The sequence below is a fragment of the Ictalurus punctatus genome, chromosome 28 (genome assembly GCF_001660625.3).
Source record: "Ictalurus punctatus breed USDA103 chromosome 28, Coco_2.0, whole genome shotgun sequence".
Classification (NCBI taxonomy): Eukaryota; Metazoa; Chordata; class Actinopteri; order Siluriformes; family Ictaluridae; genus Ictalurus; species Ictalurus punctatus.
The window spans coordinates 2423621-2444998 of NC_030443.2; the positions used below are offsets into that span (position 1 = coordinate 2423621).

At 44.8% G+C, this 21378-nt stretch overlaps 2 protein-coding genes across 2 annotated transcripts; one reads left to right on the forward strand and one right to left on the reverse strand.

The window, feature by feature from the left end:
* Positions 1–1317: 1317 nt before the first annotated feature.
* zgc:163098 (uncharacterized protein LOC100037380 homolog) lies at positions 1318–15693 on the reverse strand. The gene is made up of 24 exons (XM_017460356.3): positions 15599–15693; positions 14547–14635; positions 14291–14402; positions 13144–13250; positions 12944–13011; positions 12188–12282; positions 11993–12057; positions 11576–11741; positions 11133–11338; positions 8927–8970; positions 6469–6573; positions 5229–5295; positions 4552–4718; positions 4299–4461; positions 4120–4199; positions 3938–4025; positions 3715–3843; positions 3147–3342; positions 2959–3036; positions 2847–2880; positions 2598–2757; positions 2371–2481; positions 1977–2197; positions 1318–1784 (listed from the first exon to the last, which is right to left on the reverse strand). Exons 2-24 carry the CDS (start codon positions 14622–14624, stop codon positions 1658–1660), a joined length of 2667 nt encoding a protein of 888 aa, XP_017315845.1. The 5' UTR covers positions 14625–14635; positions 15599–15693; the 3' UTR covers positions 1318–1657.
* Positions 15694–15726: 33 nt separating this feature from the next.
* Positions 15727–19725, forward strand: armh3 (armadillo like helical domain containing 3). Its single transcript, XM_017460357.3, has one exon. The coding sequence runs from the start codon at positions 15846–15848 to the stop codon at positions 17910–17912; it is 2067 nt and encodes a 688-aa protein (XP_017315846.1). The 5' UTR covers positions 15727–15845; the 3' UTR covers positions 17913–19725.
* Positions 19726–21378: the final 1653 nt, after the last annotated feature.

Consider the following 21378-nt stretch of genomic DNA (forward strand, 5'->3'; position numbering starts at 1 on the left):
GAGAGAGAGAGAGAGGAAGAGAGACAGCAGGAGGGGGAGGAGAGACAGAAAAAGAAAGGGAGGGGGAGAGGAAAAAGCAGGAGAAAGAGGCAGGAGGCAAGGGGGGAGAGAGAGAGAGGAAGAGAGACAGCAGGAGGGGGAGGAGAGAAATAGCAAGAGGAAGAGAGAGAAAAAGGGAGGGGGTAAGAGATGGGGGATAGGAAGAGAAAGGGAAGGGGAGCGATAGAGGGGGAAGAAAGACAGGGGGAGGGGAGAAATAGCAAGGGGAAGAGAAAGAAAGGGAGGGGGGAAGAGAGATAAGGGAGGGGGGAAGAGAGATGGGGGGGGGGGGGGGTAGCAAGGGGAAGAGAAAAAGAGAGGGGGGGAGAAAGAAGAGAGAAAGGGAAGGGGGAGAGAGAGGGAGAGTGAAAAAGAGACAGGGGGAGGAGAGAAATAGCGAGGGGTGGGAGAGACAGAAAAAGAAAGGGAGGGGGAGAGGAAAAAGCAGGAGAAAGAGGCAGGAGGCAAGGGGGGAGAGAGAGAGAGAGAGGAAGAGAGACAGCAGGAGGGGGAGGAGAGACAGAAAAAGAAAGGGAGGGGGAGAGGAAAAAGCAGGAGAAAGAGGCAGGAGGCAAGGGGGGAGAGAGAGAGAGGAAGAGAGACAGCAGGAGGGGGAGGAGAGAAATAGCAAGAGGAAGAGAGAGAAAAAGGGAGGGGGTAAGAGATGGGGGATAGGAAGAGAAAGGGAAGGGGAGCGATAGAGGGGGAAGAAAGACAGGGGGAGGGGAGAAATAGCAAGGGGAAGAGAAAAAGAGGGGGGGAGAAAGGAAAAAGCGGGAGAAAGAGATAGAGGGAGAGTGAAAAAGAGACAGCGAGAGGAAAAGAGACCAGGGAGGAGAGAAATTGCAAGGGGAAGAGAGACAGGGAGAGAGACAGACAAAGAAAGGGAGGGGGAGAGAGGAAAAAGCGGGAGAAAGAGGTGGGAGACAGAAGAGAGATGGTGGGGGAAGAGGTAGGGGGCAAAGAGAGATCGAGGGAGAGGAAGAAAGAAAAAGACAGAGGGAGGAAGAGGCAGGAGAAAGAGAGACAAAGGGAAGGGGAGAGAAAGAAGGGGGGGGAAGAGAGACAGAAAGGGAAGGGGAGAGAAAGAAGGGGGGGAAGAGAGACATAGAAAGGGTGTAGTAGAGAGAAAAAGAGTCAGGGAGGGAGAGAGAGAGACAGAGTGTTTTTCCTTTTGACCACGCCCCTTCCATTTTTAGATGATACATTGAACCGTCTTATGTTGGGAGAGCACTTGGGGCGTGTACGAACAGAACTTGTGGGTCCGACGCGAGCGGGTTATACCACCACGAGCTGTTTATTGTAAAGACTGCGAGACTGATCATCAGAAATCTTTACAGAGGGACTTTCCTTAAAAGAACAAAACTAAGACACCTGTACAAATAAACGTTTCGACTTCATTTTACAAAAAAAAAAAAGAAAGAAAACAACCCCTGGTCCGACGCCTTGTCTACAATCGGAGCAGCCACGAAGAGGAGGATTCTGGGACAGGAACTCCTGGCCCAAGTCCAGTTGTGAAGCGTTACAGAGTGTGTGTGTGTGTGTGTGTGTGTGTGTGTGTGTACACGTGTGTGGGGAGCAGTTCATCGAAGCTGCTTGAGAAACAAGGTCACGCAGGTCAGTGTTTGCTCTTCTTGGATTTCTTGTGCGAGCGGTGTGGAGAGCGGGACGAGGAGCGTCTGGACCGGCGCTGTGGAGACGGAGAACGGGAACGCTTGGACTTGCGCGGAGAGCGCGACCTCGTCCTAAACACAGAGATTTAGATTATTATTATTATTATTATTATTATTATTTTTATTATATATTCAGGGTGTGGTGCTGTTAATAATCCACATCATCAACAAACAAGTCGTACTTCATTTTTTTTTCTCCCGTTTATAGTTGCGTTCAATGTTAGTGTTATGGAACATCAATCAACATCGTGTGTGTGCGCACACCTCTCCCTCTTGTCCTCCCCTTCCCGGCTGTGTCCCCTGCTCCTCTCCCGGTCCTCGCTCTTCTTACTCCTCTCCCGATCCCGCTCCTTGTCACGGTCTCGATCCCGCTCTTTCCCTTTGCTCTTGTCCTCGGCTCGCTCTCTCCTCTCCTCCTTCTTCGCCTTGTCCTTCTGCTTGCTTGACGGTTTCTCTCTCTTTTCCTCCTCGTCCTTATCGAACTCCTGCCCCGAGGAGAGAGGATTTTTAGATTTTTTTTTTTTTTGCCTAGTTTGTTGGTCACCATAGTAACTGAGCATTCGGCACGCCTCGTGCAGAAATGAACAGCTGGAGATTTAAATACTAGTATCATGAGTGAAGCCCGTGTGTGTGTGTGTGTGTGTGTGTGTGTGTGTACCTTCTGTAGCAGTTTGTTCCTGTAGTGTTGAACTTGCTGTTGAAGGCTTGTGTTGGATTTCTTCTGCCTTTTCCCTGACTCCAATTCGTCCTGAAACTTCATCACTTTCACCTAACACACACACACACACACACCGCTTTATTGAGCATAACTCACCCTTTCATTCTGATCTGATTATTCCTTTTCAGCCGGTGCTTTATTTCCGAGCCTCGCGCCGCGTCTCTCACCTCCAGCTCTCGCAGCCGGGTCCGCTTGCTCTCGGACATCTCGAAGTTGCGCAGGCTGCTTTTAAACTCCGCCCCCTCGAACCTGCTGGGGCTCGCCACGTCGTCGTCGTCGCCGCTGCTGCTGTCGTCGTCCGAGTCGGCTTCGTTCTCCTTCGTGCCGCTGAGAGAGGGTCGTCAATTAAAGGTTTTGAAGGAAGAAGGAAAAAAAAAAAGTGGGTTCAAAGAAACGAGAGACGGAGAGACTTTTACCTCGCGCTCGTCTCGTCCTCGGAGTCGGATTTAGCTGCGGGATCAGACAGGAGAGATCAGAACTGAGCGGTAATGAAATAAAGATGAAGGTGGGAAGAGAGTTTGTGGTTACCAGAGTGTTCCACGTCATCCACTCGCTCCCACTTAGACAAGGCGATGCTCGGTAACGTCTTATCCAATCCTTCATCCACTGAGAGAGAGAGAAATAGAGAATATGAGAGAAAGAAAGAAAGACTATCTAGTCTAAGAAGTCGTAAACGTGACACCGATGGGCGCAGAGAGGCCCCCCCCCGCACTCACGTGGCACGCCGTCGATGTCGTCCATCACGGGGCCGAGCGGCACGCCATCGATGTCGTCCACAGGGACGCCGTCGATGGAGGACGGGTCCCAGGGCATGGGCGATCCGTCCAGGTCGTCTAGCGGCGTCCCGTCCAGCTCCGCCCCGTCCAGAGGAACGCCGTCTAACGGAGCGCCGTCCAAATCAGGAGAGGCGGCCTAAGGGAGACGATTCTACATTACCCAGAGTGCACTTCTAACCGTCAAACCTTTGGCTTTAGGCTCGGCACTGCTTAATCTCCATCTTCCAGATGAATTTGAGGTAAACAAAAACCTTTCTAATGAAGCCATTTTGTTCCGGTAGACGTGTTCCATTTCACCGCTTGAAGATTTTTCATAAAATCGATACTAAATTGAATTTAAGTCTGTAATATGGCAGAATTTCCAATAAACCCCATCACTGTTACACCCTACGTAGCGAGCATATAGCGTCGATTCATTTCAGTTAGATAGCAGCCATTGTGGTCTTTCATGGTTAGGTACTACTAATCTTGTTAGTATTAGGGTTTATCTCTAAAGGTAAAAGGTCACCTCTGTCCGCTCGGGCAGTTCCTCTCCCGGTTTGATGAGCCCCAGGAAGATGTTTTGCAGCTGGATCAGAAAGGATTCCGGGTAGATGGCCCAGTCCTCCCAGGCGCGAAAGCATGTCATGATCCTTTGCTGGAGAAAGCGGGGAAAAGGGAAGAGAACTCGTCAGCGAACAGGAAGGAGTTTAAAACGAAGCGACGGTGTTCCCCCGTGACGCCGCGTTCACCTTGAACTGCTCGGCCTGCAGCCTGGCCTGGATGTTCCGGTACGCCTCGCCCATGTCGCTGAAGATCTGCGGCAGCTTCGACTCGAAGCTGCACACGAAAAAAAAAAACAACACACACGCCGTTTTTTTTTCCGCTCCCAAGTTGTGTGAGGTCGAAGACACGGTTGAGAGACGGATCTTACTATTTGCGGTAGTAGGACGCGTTCGACACTTTGGCGCTGGAGTTGTACAGGATATCCGACACCAGATAAAGCCTCGCAACCTGCACGACAAAACGGCAGGACAGGTGAGGATCCAGCACCTAAAAGTACCAGCAGGATTTTTATACTGTGTGGGTGTGTGTGTGTGTGTGTGTGTGTGCCTTCTTCTGCAGCGGTGTCTGTATCATCGAGAGTGACTCAGCGATGCAGGACACCACCTCCTCTGCAGCCTCCGCCCTCTCCAGACAGAAGAGCATGGCATCACCGATCTCCACCCTACGGGGGGTTAAAGCCCTCAGTAACACCTCCAACTGCTCCCTGTGCCTGACACACACACACACACACACACACAATTGCATTACTGAGCTCCCTCCATCACCTCCACGCGGCCTGATGTAACAATGCAACACATACTCGGGCTTGAGCTGCCCTTTCTTTAGCTCCTCCTCCTGGAAAGGGGCGGGGTCTTCCTCAGGCTCCTCGTCTCCGTGGAGATAGGGATTGAGGACAGGGGGCCTCCAGAGAGAGCCGCCCCGGAACATTCGGAACATCGACGTCTTCCACTCATTCAGATTGTCGCCCTGAAAGAGAGAGAGAGAGAGAAAGAGAGAGAGAGAGAGAGAGAGTAATAATGGTGAAGAGGAAGACAAAGGGAGACAAATGAAGGAGGAGTAGACAGATTGAGAGGGTCAGCGGTGGACAGAGAGGGAGAGCGACACACAAAAAGAATTAATCATGAGAGAGAGAGTAATAGTGCAGAGAAAGAACGATATAATGGACGAGAGACAGACGGAGAGAGATGATGGGGAGAAAAATAAAGAGGTGGAGAGAGGAAGTGTGAGGACAAGGAGGAACAAGAGACGGCGAGCGAGAGAAAAAATTAATGGGAACGAGAGAGAGAGAAAGATATCAAAGCAAAGAGAATGAGAGATAGTGACACAGATCAAAAGAAAATGAAGAAAGAGCGAGAGTGGGTGAGAGAGAGAGAGAAGTTTCAATCTCATGAAAAAGAAATGAAGTAGATGAAGCAGGTTTTCAGTTGTTACTGTGTGTGTGTGTGTGTGTGTGTGTGCGCGTGTGTGTCTGTGTACCTGCAGTATAGAGAAGAGCTTCCACCTGTAGTACACATGCTCCTGACACTTATTATCAAACAGAAATCTGTAAAACGAACACAGAGTGTGATGAAACAAACCTGAAGGTGGAATTCGTCTATAATTAAAGGGAGCGGTTATGAGGAAGCATTACTGCGTCCCCCAGGTGAGTAGCGACTATCAGATCCCACACGCTTCGCCCCACATTCTGTCTGCTCAGAGAAAATCAGTTCAGTGGAGGGAAAAAAAATTAAAGTTTTATTTCACAATGTTTTTACTACATCTGCAGAGGAGTTCCAGTTCAGCGTTCCCGCTACCCCGGGACCAGCGTCCCTGCACTACACTCGCAGGAACCGAGACCGTTATGTAAAATAACTAAAGTGATGCATGCTGGCCCAATGCAAAACACAGGACGTAGCTAAACACAAGGTGTGTGGTTCTTTGCTGGAGTAAAAGCTTCCTGGAAACGGAAGTCCTACAAAGGGTCCTGCATTTCTGTAAGTAAGTAAGTAAGTAAGTAAGTAAGTAAGTAAATAAATAAATAAATAAATAATCTTTCCGATTTTGGAATTTAAAAAAAAAAAAAAGTTTGTGAGTTCTGAAAAAGTTCTAAAGGTTCTGAAATTTGGGGTATTATTTATTTTTTTTCTGAAAAGGTGTTGAGTTCCAAAAAAAAAAAAAAAAAATCTCGGAGTGTGAAATAGCTTTTTTGGGTCCTGAAAAGGTTTTGAGTTAAAATTGAGTTCTGAATAACATTTTTGAGTTCGGAACGTTCTTGAATCCCGAAAGATTGAGCTCTGAATAAAGGGTTCTGATTTTTTTTTTGATTTTGAGGTTTGAATGTTTGAGTTCTGAAAGTTCTTGAATTGAACGAGTTCTGAAAAGGTTCTGAGCTCCAGAAACATCCGAGTTCCGAATCTTTTGAGTTTGAAACAGCTGTTTGAGTGCTGAAAAACTTCTGAATTCTGAACTCGGTTCCTCAGGTTTAAATACACCATCTGAAAAAGTTGAGTTCTGTCAAAAATTAAATAAAACAAAAAGAGCTGAACTGCTGAAAAGGTTCTGAGCGAACGGTACTGCACAACCCCATAACGCTCGTGTAACACACGTGTATATGGGAATTAAGCGAAACACTGAGAATGTTGATATTAATACTGAAACGTGCGATACTTTAACAATAAAATACCAACAGCGTGAGCTTATTTAGCAGAAACGATAACGACCTCACATTCCCACACACCTGAAGTCTGGGTTGTTCTTCTCTCGGCTCATGATGATGGCCTCGAACATGGGTCCCTCTCTCACCACAAACTCGATCATCCTGTGGATGAGGCACAGCAGGTTCCTGGCCGCACAAAAGACAAAAGGATATGAGAGCATGAATGAGTGTACGCTCCTCCCTCAACTCTCCCTCTCTCTCACTCCTTCATCCGGTCGTCTATGGATATATGTCAGTTCTGTCTCACCCTGAAGTACCTCAAACGTCATTTCAGTTCCCAAAATGAATACTGAGAGGAGTGTTTAAGAGGATGTTAAAAAGCCTGGATTACCCTGAGCAGAGCCCCTCGGACGCGCGTCCGGTCCACGGATTTTATGCGAAGAAAAACACGCCTCCAGCCGGGCGATTAAATAATACCACAATACTGATTTTACTTATTTATAGTTGTAATAATCAGGATTAAAAAAAAATAATTAGTTGTAATAATCGTTTAAGCTGCAAAATGTATTTGGAGAGAGGAAACGTAGCTGTGAGCGAACCTGTGGGACGATTTCCTTCCAAAATCGAATGCAAACCTGATTCTCCCCACATTATTAAATCACTTTCTAATTATCCTCCAATTTTTAATTATTTGTAGCGTGCTAGATTTAACATGACGCTTTTAAGCTATTTTCAGGAATTCCTTAGTTGCGATTCTTAATAAATACAGCGGTCCGATGTTGAATACGGTCCCTTCCGAAACTACTGGAACAGCAAGGTCAAAGCAAGGTTTAGGTTCTCCCGTCAGTCTCCTCTTCAGGAGGTGAAACGCTGCTCGGTTGGGTTAAGGTCTGGTGATTGAATTGACCAGTCTACCATCATGAGTTCATCATCAATAAAGATTAGTGAGAATGTTCCAGAAGCAGCCATGCAAGCCCAAGCCATGACGCTACCTCCACCATGTTTCACAGATGAGCTTGTATGTTCTGGATCATGAGCAGATCCTTTCTTTCTCCGCACTCGTAACGGTTCATCTTGGTTCCAGAACTTTTGTGGATCACCTCTGTATTTATTTTTCTGGAATTCCAATCTGGCTTTCTGATTCTTACTGCTCATAAGTGGTTTGCATCTTGTGCTATGGCCTCTATAGTTCTGCTCTCAAAGTCTTCTTCGAACGGTGGATTGTAACACTTTCACCCCTGCCCTGTGGAGCTTGATGGTGATGTCACTACCTGTTGTTTCTGGGTTTTTCTTCACAGCTCTCACAACGTTTCTGTCATCAACTGCTGTTTTCCTTGGCCATCCTGTTTGATATCTGCTTGTTAGTACACCACTGGTTTCTTTCTTTTTCAGGACATTCCAAGTTGTTGGGCTATGTCCAATGCTTATGCAATGGCTTTTCTCAGTTCCAAAATGGCTTGCTTTTCTCCCATAGACAGCTTTCTGGTCTCAATGTTGGTTTATCCTTTTTAACAACAAATGCAGTCTTCACAGATGAAACCCAGAGCTCGAACCAAGCGTAGACATTCAGAGCTATTAACTGTTTAATCAATCAATCTAACGGGGCACGCCTGGGTAACAAAAAAAACACCCATCAGTCACATGTTCCAATATTTCTGATCACCTGAAAAATGGGTGGGTTCAAACAAAAGGTGCCATGTTCTAAGCTGTTGAACACGCCTAGACGTAAATGTCAGGAAACGAAAGCTGACCTATCGTCTCGTTCGTCTTTTGATCTCAAACCCAAATGTCCAAAACGTATAGCGAACGCAATAGAATCGGCCTTGCTGCTCCGATACTTTCGGAGGGGGGCGGTATATATTTGTCTATCGTTAGCCGAGCCCAAAATACGCCGAAAGATGTTATTTCGCAGGAGTGAACTCGAAACATTCCCGGAAGCATTCGAGAGTCGAGACAAGAGCTCACCAGTGTCCGCTGGGGCGAAGTGGGTGGGGCTTACGTGGCAATCAGGTAATATCGGAGAGTCCCGAAATCGGCGCAACTGTCAATCATTCCAAACTTACATGTTTTTATTGGAGCAAAAAAGATCAATCTTTTTTTAATGTTTTTTTTTGGGCTAACAAAAACAAAACAACAGGTCTGAATTTCGAGAGCTTTATTATTTACTGATTTTAATTGTTTCGAGACATTCAGGGATCTGTTGTGAGGCTGATTTTGCTGTGAAAATGACCGTAACCTTGTACATCGTGAATTTTTGAATTACCGTACAGTCCTCTCTAATGTACACACAGTTTCTTCAACATACCATGGGGTTATCTACGCCTGACTGACACTTGATGTGTGTGTGTGTGTGTACTGCAGCACTATAATAGTAATTCAAGTCATTCATTAAAGAGCATGTACTACCTTAATGTTATGTCATTGCCACCTGGGACTGTTGTTCTGTCTAAGTGTGTGTATGTGTAAGTGTGTGTGGGTAAAAAAAAGTGTGGCTTTTTCTGAGTCATGCTGTGATATTAAATGGATAAAGAGCGTGTACCTTTCTGATGGGATAACCACTGTCACTATGGCGTCGTACAGAGTCTGTTCGTGACGTCAAACCACGTGATGAAGATACAAACAATAACGTAAGTTTAGGCTTGTTAAATAATGAAACCATACACAACACTGCAACACATCCTCACTGTCCTACGCCTAATCATGTCAAGGTTAGAGTTATTATCATTATTATTATTATTATTATTATGTGAGGTAACAATTAATACCACTTACCCAAAGGACAAATGATTAAAGGCACAAAAAATAAACATCTCTAATCTATCATATGGGGTAATTTGAGCAAAACAGTATTGTGCGTCTAAGATGGTTTCATATGCCTGATGTCAACCTTTCATATATATATTTATTTATATTTGCTGTTCCCTCAAAATAACTCAACACACAGCCATTAATGTCTAAACCACTGGCAAAAAAGTGAGTACACCCCTAAGTGAAAATGTCCAAATTGGGCCCAATTAGCCATTTGCCTCCCCGGTGTCATGTGACTTGTTAGTGTTACAAGGTCTCAGGTGTGAATGGGGAGCAGGTGTGTTAAATTTGGTGTCATCGCTCTCACACGCCCTCATACTGGTCACTGGAAGTTCAACATGGCACCTCATGGCAAAGAACTCTCTTAGGATCTGAAAAAAAGAATTGTTGCTCTACATAAAGATAGCCTAGGCTATAAGAAGATTGCCAAGACCCTGACACTGAGCAGCAGCACGGTGACCAAGACCATACAGTGGTGTAACAGGACAGGTTCCACTCAGAACAGGCCTCGCCATGGTCGACCAAAGAAGTTGAGTGCACATGCTCAGCGTCATATCCAGAGGTTGTCTTTGGGAAATAGACGTATGAGTGCTGCCAGCATTGCTGCAGAGGTTGAAGGGGTGACGGGTCAGCCTGTCAGTGCTCAGACCATACGCCGCACACTGCATCAAATTGGTCTGCATGGCTGTTGTCCCAGAAGGAAGCCTCTTCTAAAGATGAAGCACGAGAAAGCCCGCAAACAGTTTGCTGAAGACAAGCAGACTAAGGACATGGATTACTGGAACCATGTCCTGTGGTCTGATGAGACCAAGATAAACTTATTTGGTTCAGATGGTGTCAAGCGTGTGTGGCGGCAACCAGGTGAGGAGTACAAAGACAAGTGTGTCTTGCCTACAGTCAAGCATGGTGGTGGCAGTGTCATGGTCTGGGGCTGCATGAGTGCTGCCGGCACTGGGGAGCTAGAGTTTATTGAGGGAAGCATGAATGCCAACATGTACTGTGTCATACTGAAGCAGAGCATGATCCCCTCCCTTCGGAGACTGGGCCGCAGGGCAATATTCCAGCAAGATTACGACCCCAAACACACCTCCAAGACAACCACTGCCTTGCTAAAGAAGCTGAGGGTGAAGGTGATGGACTGGCCAAGCATGTCTCCAGACCTAAACCCTATTGAGCTTCTGTGGGGCATCCTCAAACGGAAGGTGGAGGACCACAAGGTCTCTAACATCCACCAGCTCCGTGATGTAGTCATGGAGGAGTGGAAGAGGACTCCAGTGGAACCTGTGAAGCTCTGGTGATCTCCATGCCCAAGAGGGTTAAGGCAGTGCTGGAAAATAATGGTGGCCACACAAAATATTGACACTGGGCCCAATTTGGACATTTTCACTTAGGGGTGTACTCACTTTTGTTGCCAGCGGTTTAGACATTAATGGCTGTGTGTTGAGTTATTTTGAGGGGACGGCAAATTTACACTGTTACACAAGCAGCACACTCACTACTTTACATTGTAGCACAGTGTCATTTCTTCAGTGCTGTCACATGAAAAGATATCAAATATTTACAAAAATGTGAGGGGTGCAGTCACTTTTGTGAGATACTACATACACATACATACATACATACATACATACATACATATATATATATTAGCATGTACGGATACATTTATCAGCATTTCTCAAGTGTTTCTTCGTACTTTCATGATGATTAAAACTTTAAAAGGGCATCCAACCGACACCGTGTTTCTACGATACAATTTCTAGGAGGAAACTACGCGAGCAGTTGAACTAGCCTTGACTTTGAAAAATTCGTCCTACTTCTGACACTGATGCTTAGAAAAACTTCAAGCACTTAACACACAAGTACAAGGGGCGTGGCATGATTGGCGCCACGCCCTTGAGCATTGAACGTTTTTTTTTGTTCGTTTCTTGTTTTACCTTGTAGAAGTCCTCAGACGCGCGGCTGCGGGATTTGGAGAAGTCGTTGCGGAAGCGGTCTCGGGGCTGGGCGTTGAAGGGCAAGCCTGATGGAGGAGGCGGGGCCGTGGGCTTCAGCACTCCTACAGGAGTGTACAGGGGCTGGGGCGGGATTCTCACGGCCTTCCCCCAGCCCAGCTTCATCTCGAAACCCATCACCGTTTTACCTGCGGGGAAATCAGAACCACGGAGAATGAACCCACTCCCGGTGAGGAGGGGAAGCCCCAGTCTCCTCCCCCATTTCAAATTATACAGAGTGGACCGCCTCTACTCACGCCATCTCGGCTTCTGTCCTGCTTTTCTAATATTTCCATACATAGCCAACCCACCAATGCACGCTCTCAACATCTAGACACGCCCCCTCAGAGTTTCCCCTCATTTACATTTACGTAAAAGCTAGTTACCATCTAAAGCGGCCAGCGCCCTTTCTGCGTCCTTCCGTGTCATGAAGGCCACAAAGCCACGGTTGGTCACTCGGGTCCTCTCTTCTTCCGTCCGGGGCCACATGATCTTAACGCTGGCTAACGGGCCGTACTTCCCAAACTCCTTACACAGCATCTCCTCCGTCATCTACACAAACCAGAGAGCACGACGACAACAACAAAAGACTCATACTGGAGCACACCACCATCGTACATGCATAATAACCTGTTTTACACCCTAGTGCTGTTTCATTCTCAATGTATTAGGTTTAAATTAATGCCTAACACATTACTGTTTCTATGGTAACATCTTACTTGCTTACACAGGGACTTGTAGCATCAGTAAAAATCACCCTACCCTGACTATTCAGCGATCAGTCAAGTGAATACTGCGCCTACCTTGGGATTGATGCAGCCGATATAAAGGTTAGTTGTAGTGGGCACTGTGGGATCGTCATCGAATACTGCAAAGAACACACAAAAAAAATAAACACAAATATAAACGCAAAGTCTGTTAAAGTAATAAATTTTTGGGCTGATGATGGACTGTCATGCACATAACTGCGATTAAACAGTGTGTGTGTGTGGTCTCACTTGAACGCCGCGTTAGCGGTAGGTCCAGATCTGTGTGCACGCCTCCCGGGTCGTTCTTCTTCCTTTTGTAGCGCTCCTCTCTCTCCTCCTGTATTCTGCGACAGAGGCAGAGGGAACTCATGATAATTGCCTCAGACGCGTAAATATGTGACTAAATTATTTCATACAAAATCATTACAAAAATAAACACTTCGTTTTTTTTCCTCGGAGTGATTTCTGCAGAAGCCACATTATTATTATTATTATTATTTAACTTGAAATTCTCAATAAAGCAATATCCACTGCACAGACGTGTAATCGTCTTAAAGGAGCGGTTTGCATTTTGTTTTTTTAGATTATATCTCTAGCCTGAAAAGTGTTTTTTTCATACACATTCATATACATATTCATACAGTTCATATATATGGGGGGGTCAGAAATTTTTTTTTTTATAAAATAAAAAATACAACCAAAAGCCTGAAAGGAAAGTAAACTAACCATGTCAGATCCAGGTGCATGGAAATATTTCAAACCGCATGCATTTCTTTTTGAAACTGTGTCGTTGTTAAACGCCTGTAAATAACTTCAGATTTTTCAAACCGCACCTTTAAATACAGACCATCAGAAGACCTTGTGCTGCTTTAAAGCCCCGCCCCGTTATTTTACAATTACAGAATTATAGTGAAGCCTCACGCTGCAGTTATTCGGATGCAGCAGAAGCGCTGAACAGAAAAAAAGCGTGTGTGTGTGTGTTTACAATGAGAGCACAACACTCACTGCTTGAGCTCCTCTTTAAATAGTTCCAGGTTGCTCTTCTTCTTCTCTTCCGCTTTCTTTTTAGCGACCTGCGATGGTAAAAATTCATTACTATTACTAGTCGTTATTATAGAAACGATAAGGTATGAGAACAAGCACCGTATGCTTTTAGGAGAAAATGATAAGAAAAGGTAGAACCTCGGCGCTGGTTGGATACTCACAGATCTTTTAGACTCTGCTGACGACGGCGACGCATTCTGAGGTAAGGGAGTGAATTTTGAGGCGGGTCTGTAGAGTTTATTCTTTTTCACCTCCGCTGCCTCCTCATCTGTCGAGGAAAGAGGAACGGAACAGAGCTCAATCACGCAGCATGCGTGCCCTGAAGGAGGCGTGGCCTTTATGTGTCATTCCCAATCAAGGAAGCATGGCCTAATAATGAAGGAGGCAAGGCCTATAGGTCTGTCAGTCACAGTGAAAAGAGGATGTGTCTCGCAGTCCAGGTCAAGGAGGCGTGGCCTCTTTGTCTCTCAGGCCAGGTGAAAGGAGGTGTGGCCTCTGTCTCTTAGTCGAGGTCAAGGAGGCATGGCCTCTGTGTCTCTCAGTCCAGGTGAAGGGGGGGGGGGGGCATATTCTCTATGCGTCAGTCACAGTGAAATAGGAGTGGCTTCTGTGCATCAGTCACAGTGAAAGAGGCGTGGCTTCTATGCGTCAGTCACAGTGATGATGGCTTCTCAAAGCTAGCACTTTAACACTACCGTAATTTTCGGACTATTGAGCGCACCTGAATATAAGCCGCACCCACTAACGTTAAAAAGAAAATTTTTTTTGTACATTTAGGCCGCACTTGTCTATAAGCCGCGGGTGTCCACGTTGTAACATGAGATATTTACACAGAAAGATGTTACACAAAGTTTTTTTAAACTTTTAATTAAATACGTACCGTATCATATGCATTTCTTCCTGTGTTTTCCATGATGAGGGGGTGTGCATGAAGCGCAAAATGTCTGATCTGAAGAATTTAGTGTGAGTGCGTTTGATTTAATTCGAATAGCGTCACTGGTCCACTGTGACCTGTTCGGTAATTTCATCGGTCCGATGTGACGAGGCTAAATGTTTTGGTGGCATGAAGCTCGTTAGCCCGTAAAAATCCATAAATTAGCCGCATCATTGTTTAAACTGCAGTGTTCAAAGCGTGTGAAAAAAGTAGTGGCTTTTAGTCTGGAAATTACGGTAACTCGTTTTAAAAACCGAAACCTTTTTTTAATACTGTATCAACATTGGGTAGTTTTAATGTAACCGGAAAAAGCATAACGATTTGACCAGAGGTCATTTCTCACAGATCATCTCCAGAACAGTGCAGTGCTTCACCTTTAGTGGCATTCACAATTCCCCCTCGCACGAACGTCTTCACGCCGCTCTTCTCGCTGCCATCGAACGAGGCCAAGAACTCCTCGAACACTTCGGCGGCCTTTTCTTCCTCCTGAAAGAATAAAACACTTGACAGCTGCATTCTGCATAATCCTATAAATATAACTTCTTCCTGTCTCTAATCACGTGCCGCATCAGCGGCGCTGCACCACTTACACCGGACTCCTTCGAACCATGCGTTTCGTTAAATACCGACCTTTTTCTTGATCTCCTCCTGCTCTTTTTTCGTCAGCACCCGCTTCACGCCGGTAGACTTGCTCTTTTTGTCTGCCATAATGACTGCGACTGAAAGGACAAATCCGTGTTTAATACTCACGTACCAATTCATGTTTCAAACTGTACGCTCAGATACAAAAGTTTGTACACCCTTAGGACAACAAGACGTGTGCTCGGATTCACAGACGCTCCTACATTATCACATTAACAAATACGGGAAGGCGCTGTTGATCTTTATTATTTTCCAATCACAGCACATGCTGTTTTTTTTTTTTTTTTTAAATCGACTTATTTATTTATTTATCCGTTTGTAGTTACAGTTGATGCTGTGGACCGTCCTAGAAACAAGTTAGCTCCTGTAATCACTTAAACAAATAAATAAACAGAAAGCTCTGGACACTGGAGACTCCTCACTTAAACGCTAAACAAACGTCTCCTCATAGAAAACTTCACAATAACCCACGTTCATACGTTTTGTCTTTGATAAATAACACCACACTTTACATTTATATCTGCTGATGTACAAGGTGCCATGGCAGCTGTTACGATGGAAAAAAACAAGCACGTTATTATAAACCTATAATTTGGAGCTGCAAAAAACTAACATCATAAATGTGGAATAAACTGTTCATCCCCTTGGTAGTCCCATTAGCTACTTAGCAAGGTAGCTAGCTAGCTAGCTAACTAACAACAAGCTACAAAAGCAGCCGAGCTAAACTGTCCAGTACAGCGCGAATAAATTCAAAACGATGGACATTATTTTTTGTCTCCTTTGTAGTGCACATGCACGCATAAAGAGTTAAACTTAGATTTTCGGGATGAAAAGGTAGCTAGCTAGCAAGCTACATTAAATTAGCAGGCTAGCTAGCAACCTAATTCGCACGAGCCTACGTTTGAGTGATGCTTCCAAAAAACGCGCACGAGCAAGGACGATAATGATTTTTATTAAATCTATCTATCTATCTATATCTATATCTATATACAGATACATATTTTGTCGTTAACGTGCTCAACATAATCAGTGCGACTCACATAATAGGTTTCCATCAACAACAACAACAACAAAAAATAAACCGTGAATGTTTTATTATCAGTCCGCCATTTTGAATTGCCCAGAAAAGGAAATCGCGGAAAGATGACGTCACGCCGCCGAGGACCAATCGGAGGGACGCCGGAAGTGAAAAAGAGCTGCGTCGAGACGGAATTAGCGCCTGGGTAAGCGCTAGTCATGAGTAAATAAGTTAAACTGTATGTAAAACGTGCGGGGAGCGAAATAAAAATGGCTCAGGAGAAGAAAGCGGGGCTGTTGAAAAGGACGTCGTCGTCTAAAAAGCCGCTGAAGGAAAAAGTGGTGCTGATGTACGACGAGATATTCACGAAAGCCGACCCAGCCAAGGCGAACCCTCGCTTCTGGGACGAGCTCTTTTTGATGAAGGTGAACCTGGAGTATCTGGAAAACAAGCTCGAGGCCCTGGATGGAGACGAAGTAATGATGATTAAGGATAACATGAACAGCCTGTTCCATCACTGCGTCCAGGCTCTGGAAGAAGACCACCAGATTAAAGTAGTCAACGCGCTGCAGACTCTGTGTGCGCTCTTCAGAGGGGTGCATCAGAAAAACAAATCAGCCTCGGGCTTCGACATCATTAATATGCTGGTGGGATTCGACAAAGCCGAGGTCAGGATGAAGGACCTCATGGAGAGCCTGGACAGCTTGCTCTGTGGAGACGGCTCGGAGAGCCTGAAGAGCCTGTGCCTAAAGTTGTTACTCTGTCTGGTTACGGTGACGGACAACATCAGTCAGAATACCATCCTGGAATACGTCATGATCAACAGCATATTTGAGGCCATTTTGCAGATCTTGTCGGATGTTTCGAGCAGAGCGCAGCACGGCTACGACACCGTGGTGCTCTTGGCTCTCTTGGTGAACTACAGGAAGTATGAATCGGTGAATCCCTACATCGTGAAGTTATCCATAGTGGACGATGAGCCAACTCTGGCTGGAATGGGTATGGTGATCCAACAGGCTCTTACGGAATACAACAGGCAGTACAAGGATAAAGAGGAGGACAACCACGGAGGGTTTTTTTCCACGCTGACCAGCATGGTAGGCAGTATGTTCATCGCTGACGCAGACGAGAAGCTGTCGGTGCAGACCAATGAAGCCATCCTGCTCGCTCTCTACGAGGCAGTTCATCTGAACAGGAACTTCATCACGGTTCTCGCACAAAGTCATCCAGAGATTGACATCGCGACGTCGCCACTCACGCCCACCCCGACTACACCTACGACCCCGCTTGGTACCACCCCTCCTTCATTAGACGTGATGCACAACGCTGAGCTGCCGCTCGACCCCAACCTTCAAACGAGCAACCTGCTCATCACGTTTCTCAAATATTCCTCCATCATCATGCAAGACACCAAAGACGAACACCGACTCAACAGCGCCCGACTGTGCCTCATCATCCTCACGTGCATAGCCGAGGACCAGTACGCCGACGCCTTCCTCCACGACGACAACATGAACTTTCGCGTCAACTTGCACCGGATGCCGATGAGGCACAGAAAGAAAGCGGCGGACAAGAGCATCCCGTCCCGACCCCTCGCGTGCGCCGTCTTGGATCTGATGGTCGAGTTCATCATCACTCACATGATGAAGGACTTTCCTATGGACCTCTACATGCGCTGCGTGCAGATCATTCACAAGCTCATCTGCTATCAGAAGAAGTGCAGGATTCGTCTACACTACACATGGCGGGAACTCTGGTCGGCCCTCATTAACTTGCTGAAGTTCCTGCTGTCGAACGAAACCAGCTTGTTGTCCAAACACAACATCTTCCACTTGGCTTTACAAGTCGTCCATCTCTTCAACATGTTCATCACGTACGGCGACACGTTCCTGCCGACCCCGAGCAGCTACGACGAGCTGTATTACGAGATCATACGCATGCACCAGGTGTTCGATAACCTTTACTGCATGGTGCTCAGGGTCTCCGCTAACGTCGGCCAGTGGAAGGAACCAGCCAGCAAAGTCACCCACGCGCTGGTTAACGTCCGAGCCATCATCAACCATTTCAACCCGAAGATCGAGTCCTATGCCGCTGTGAACCACATCTCCCAGCTTTCGGAAGACCAGGTGCTGGAAGTGGTACGCTCCAACTACGACACGCTGACTCTGAAGCTGCAGGATGGTTTGGACCAGTTCGAGCGCTATTCAGAGCAGCCCAAAGAAACGGCATTCTTCAAGGAGTTGGTGCGCTCCATCAGTCTGAACGTGAGGAAGAACGTTTCTCCCAACACTCTGAGTCAGGATGTTCTTTTGAAGGAGTTCTCTTCTATATCTTGAGATCTTGACACAACCACACGTTAACCGTAACTAAGGGGGGAAACAATCGTCATCGTTGTCTATGTCCCCCATGTCCAAGTGTTGCTGGAAATCACACCTTGCTTAACACCCAGCGCTGAAAGTGTTTGCAATTATATTGATTATACTCCTTTTTCTTCTCCAGTATAAGGTTTTTTTGGTTGTTGTTTTTACAGAGCATTCATCTGCCTTCTGTTTTTCCAAAAGTGTATTCGATTCCGATTAAATCAGTGTAATACGACATGATGCTTGATCCTGCTGTGATTATTATTATTATTATTATTATTATTATTATTATTATTATTATTATTATTATTTTCATTTTATCGATATATATGAATTTTCTAAATGTTAACAAAACAGATGAATCATCTTGAATTAATACCCAGAGTGCATTAGTGAATTTTCAACTAATATATTTCGCTAATATTCTTAAAGGTAGTTCACTGTTGTCTAGGTATTACATTTAAAAGATGTTAAGTTTGATTGCTACAGAATCCGAGCAAAGTTTTACATGTATGTATAGGTATATACCGACACCCACACCACCTACACCTGCTATCCCGCTTGGTACCTTCTCTGGATGTGATGCGCGACCATCAACACCGACCAGCAACTTGTTCTCCAAGTCGAGCAAGACGCCATCGTCCTTGTACGTATACCCGAGTCCTGCTACGCCGCCACCGACGACGACGTGATCGTGACTCCAATCATGAAGGACTTTTGTTCCCCTCAGGATCTAGCTGATGTCCTGTGAGATGAAATGCAGAATTGGGCTTAACTATACTCCGAGAGGACTCGGATCAGTACTCGTTAACTTGCTTGTTGGCTAAACACGTCTTTCACTTGGCTCTACCGGTTGTCCACGTATGGAGACGCATTCTTGCCCAATCTGAGCAGATCTGATGACCTGTATTACGAGACCAGGTGATCAGAATCCCTGCCAATGAGTAAATGCTGATGCGATCGATAACGTCCGAGGCATCGTTTACCGTTTCAACTCCGAGACTGAATCCTATTCGGAGCAGCCAAGGAGTGGATTTGAGACAGGTTGTTCTTTTCGATGAATTCAGCAGTAGGTCCTGAGACGACTGTCCATAGGGCGTAACCATCACGGCAAAAACGTCAATCGTCAATCATGTAGCTGCTGATTTTCAGGTGCAGTTCTTCTTGGATTCATGGTTTAACACCCAACCTGAATGTGTTTGCAGATCTTCAGTATATCTATTTGTTTTGTTTTGTTTTATGGAGCATTTATTGCTTTTCTGTTGCTGGTGGTGTGTGTTATTTTCTCCATCTTTGACTATGTTCATGACAAATCATGTTTTTGGTGTCCTGCTGAACTGCTTGACTTTATCTCGATATCGAAAACGTTGACAGACTTGATTTAATATACAGAGTGCATTAGTGAACCAGCAAACAATTTCTGACAATATTTAAATTGAATTAATTATTATATTTTTCGCGGGGATAAATCTTTAGTTCAGATCATCAGTGTTTCCAGGCATAATGTTTCAAATGGTTTGAATTTTATTATTATTAATATTTTTTTTATTGAAGGAAAGGAATATTGAAATTTTTACATAACGGTCAAAACCCATTAAAGAAATGAATCACATTTACGTAGCGATTGGTTTAAAATGTGCACGGCGAGCTGCTGTTATGACCCTTGACGTGTTGTATTTGCATTGTTACTACTCGTAATGTTCACACGCACGATGTGCTCGTTTCATTACTGACATCACTAGATTGTCATAGAAAAGAAATGAAATAAAAAACTTAAACAGAAAGAAAATGCTTGTTTTATGATTAAATAGCATACTGCAATGCATTGTGGGACTTTAAACATGCACTGGATAAGTGCCAGTATGCTACCAGATAGAGGATACGGTATGATTTAAAAAACATCACGAACTATGGAAATAATTACAAAATTTGTGACGTTTAAAAAAAGATATGTATTTTTTAAAATCACATGTTCACTTTCCCAGCAAGTGCCGGCGCAATGGATAGCGCATTGGACGTCTAAGCTGAAAGGTTGAGGCCATTCAAAGGTTGTGGGTTCGAGTCCCACCAGAGTCGTACATTTTGTGCTGCAGGAGGCAAATAGAAAAGCAAAACGCAGAAAAAGCCAATACCCAACTACTACGATAAAATAATATAGAACAACTTCTCTCAGTCTTAAAGAAATAATAAATAACCGCTGGACGACTCATAATACACAACTATAACAAGGTAAAGCTGACTTCACTTAGATCGTCCACAAGGGGGCAGCATGTGCACATGTACAGAGCAGAACAACAGCCGTGGAGGAAAGTTAAAGAAACAGCTTTACCTCAAAGAGCGGACAGTGGAGACTCATTCTGTACATGTTAAATGGGGAAAAAAATCATTTAAATGTTAATGTCAAATATCTGGATATAGATGGATGACTAGATAGATACCTCAATAATTAAATGATGAGAGATAAATAGATAGATAGATGATAAAAATATATATAAAAAAAGACTGACAGACAGCATAATGATGAAGAAAAAGGCATGAATCCTAAATTTATAAATGTGATACCAGGGTCCAGTATGTAGCTAGCTGAGAATCTGGACTTAGAATCAAGTAGTTTCTTAAGGTATTAACTTTGCTTAACCCTGGAGAAATATTTATTATTATTATTATTATTATTATTATTATTATTATTATTATTATTGTTTTGTTGTTGTTGTTGTTGTTACTGTAGTAGTAGTAGTTGTTGTTGTTGTTGTTCAGGACATACATGTATTATAATAATAAGCTAATAATGCTGAGCACAAGGGGCGGGGTTATCAGAGGTGAAGGGGCGGAGCTCTCTCTCAGTTCTCTGTAATGAATGTGAAAGTGAAAGTAGCCATTACACTTCCGGCTGTAACAGACTAAAACAGGAGGAATGTATTTGTGCGTGTAGACAGGGGGGAGATTTTACACTCGGTGTTTAAACTGTAATGAGGTCAAAATACTGAATATGAGCCGCTCTGAAATGTGCACACACTTCAGCAGATTTGTTTATATCTGAGGAACAGAAAAGGTAAGAGGAGTTAGCATCATGCTAACGTACATGTTCGTCATCAACGACTCAGTAACCTGTTAAACTGATCCTCCAGAATACACTGTGGAATTGTGCTTTCTAACCATGTATTAGTGTGAGGTAAGTTGTGTAAAAGGATGACTCTCTCTTCCTGTGTGTGTTTAGGATTTTATTAGTTTGAACCTACAGAAGGAGATAAAGATGGCGGCTGCACGCAGTAAGTTACATTTCCGGAAATATATGTGTTAATATTATTTATTTTGGAGTAAATTAATGTTGTGTGTGTGTGTGTGTGTGTGTGTGTGTGTGTGTGTTTTCCTACACAGATGAGTTTAAACTCATTCGTCCCAGTGGTACAGAGCGGTTTAATCCCTCTGCTGTCACTCTCTC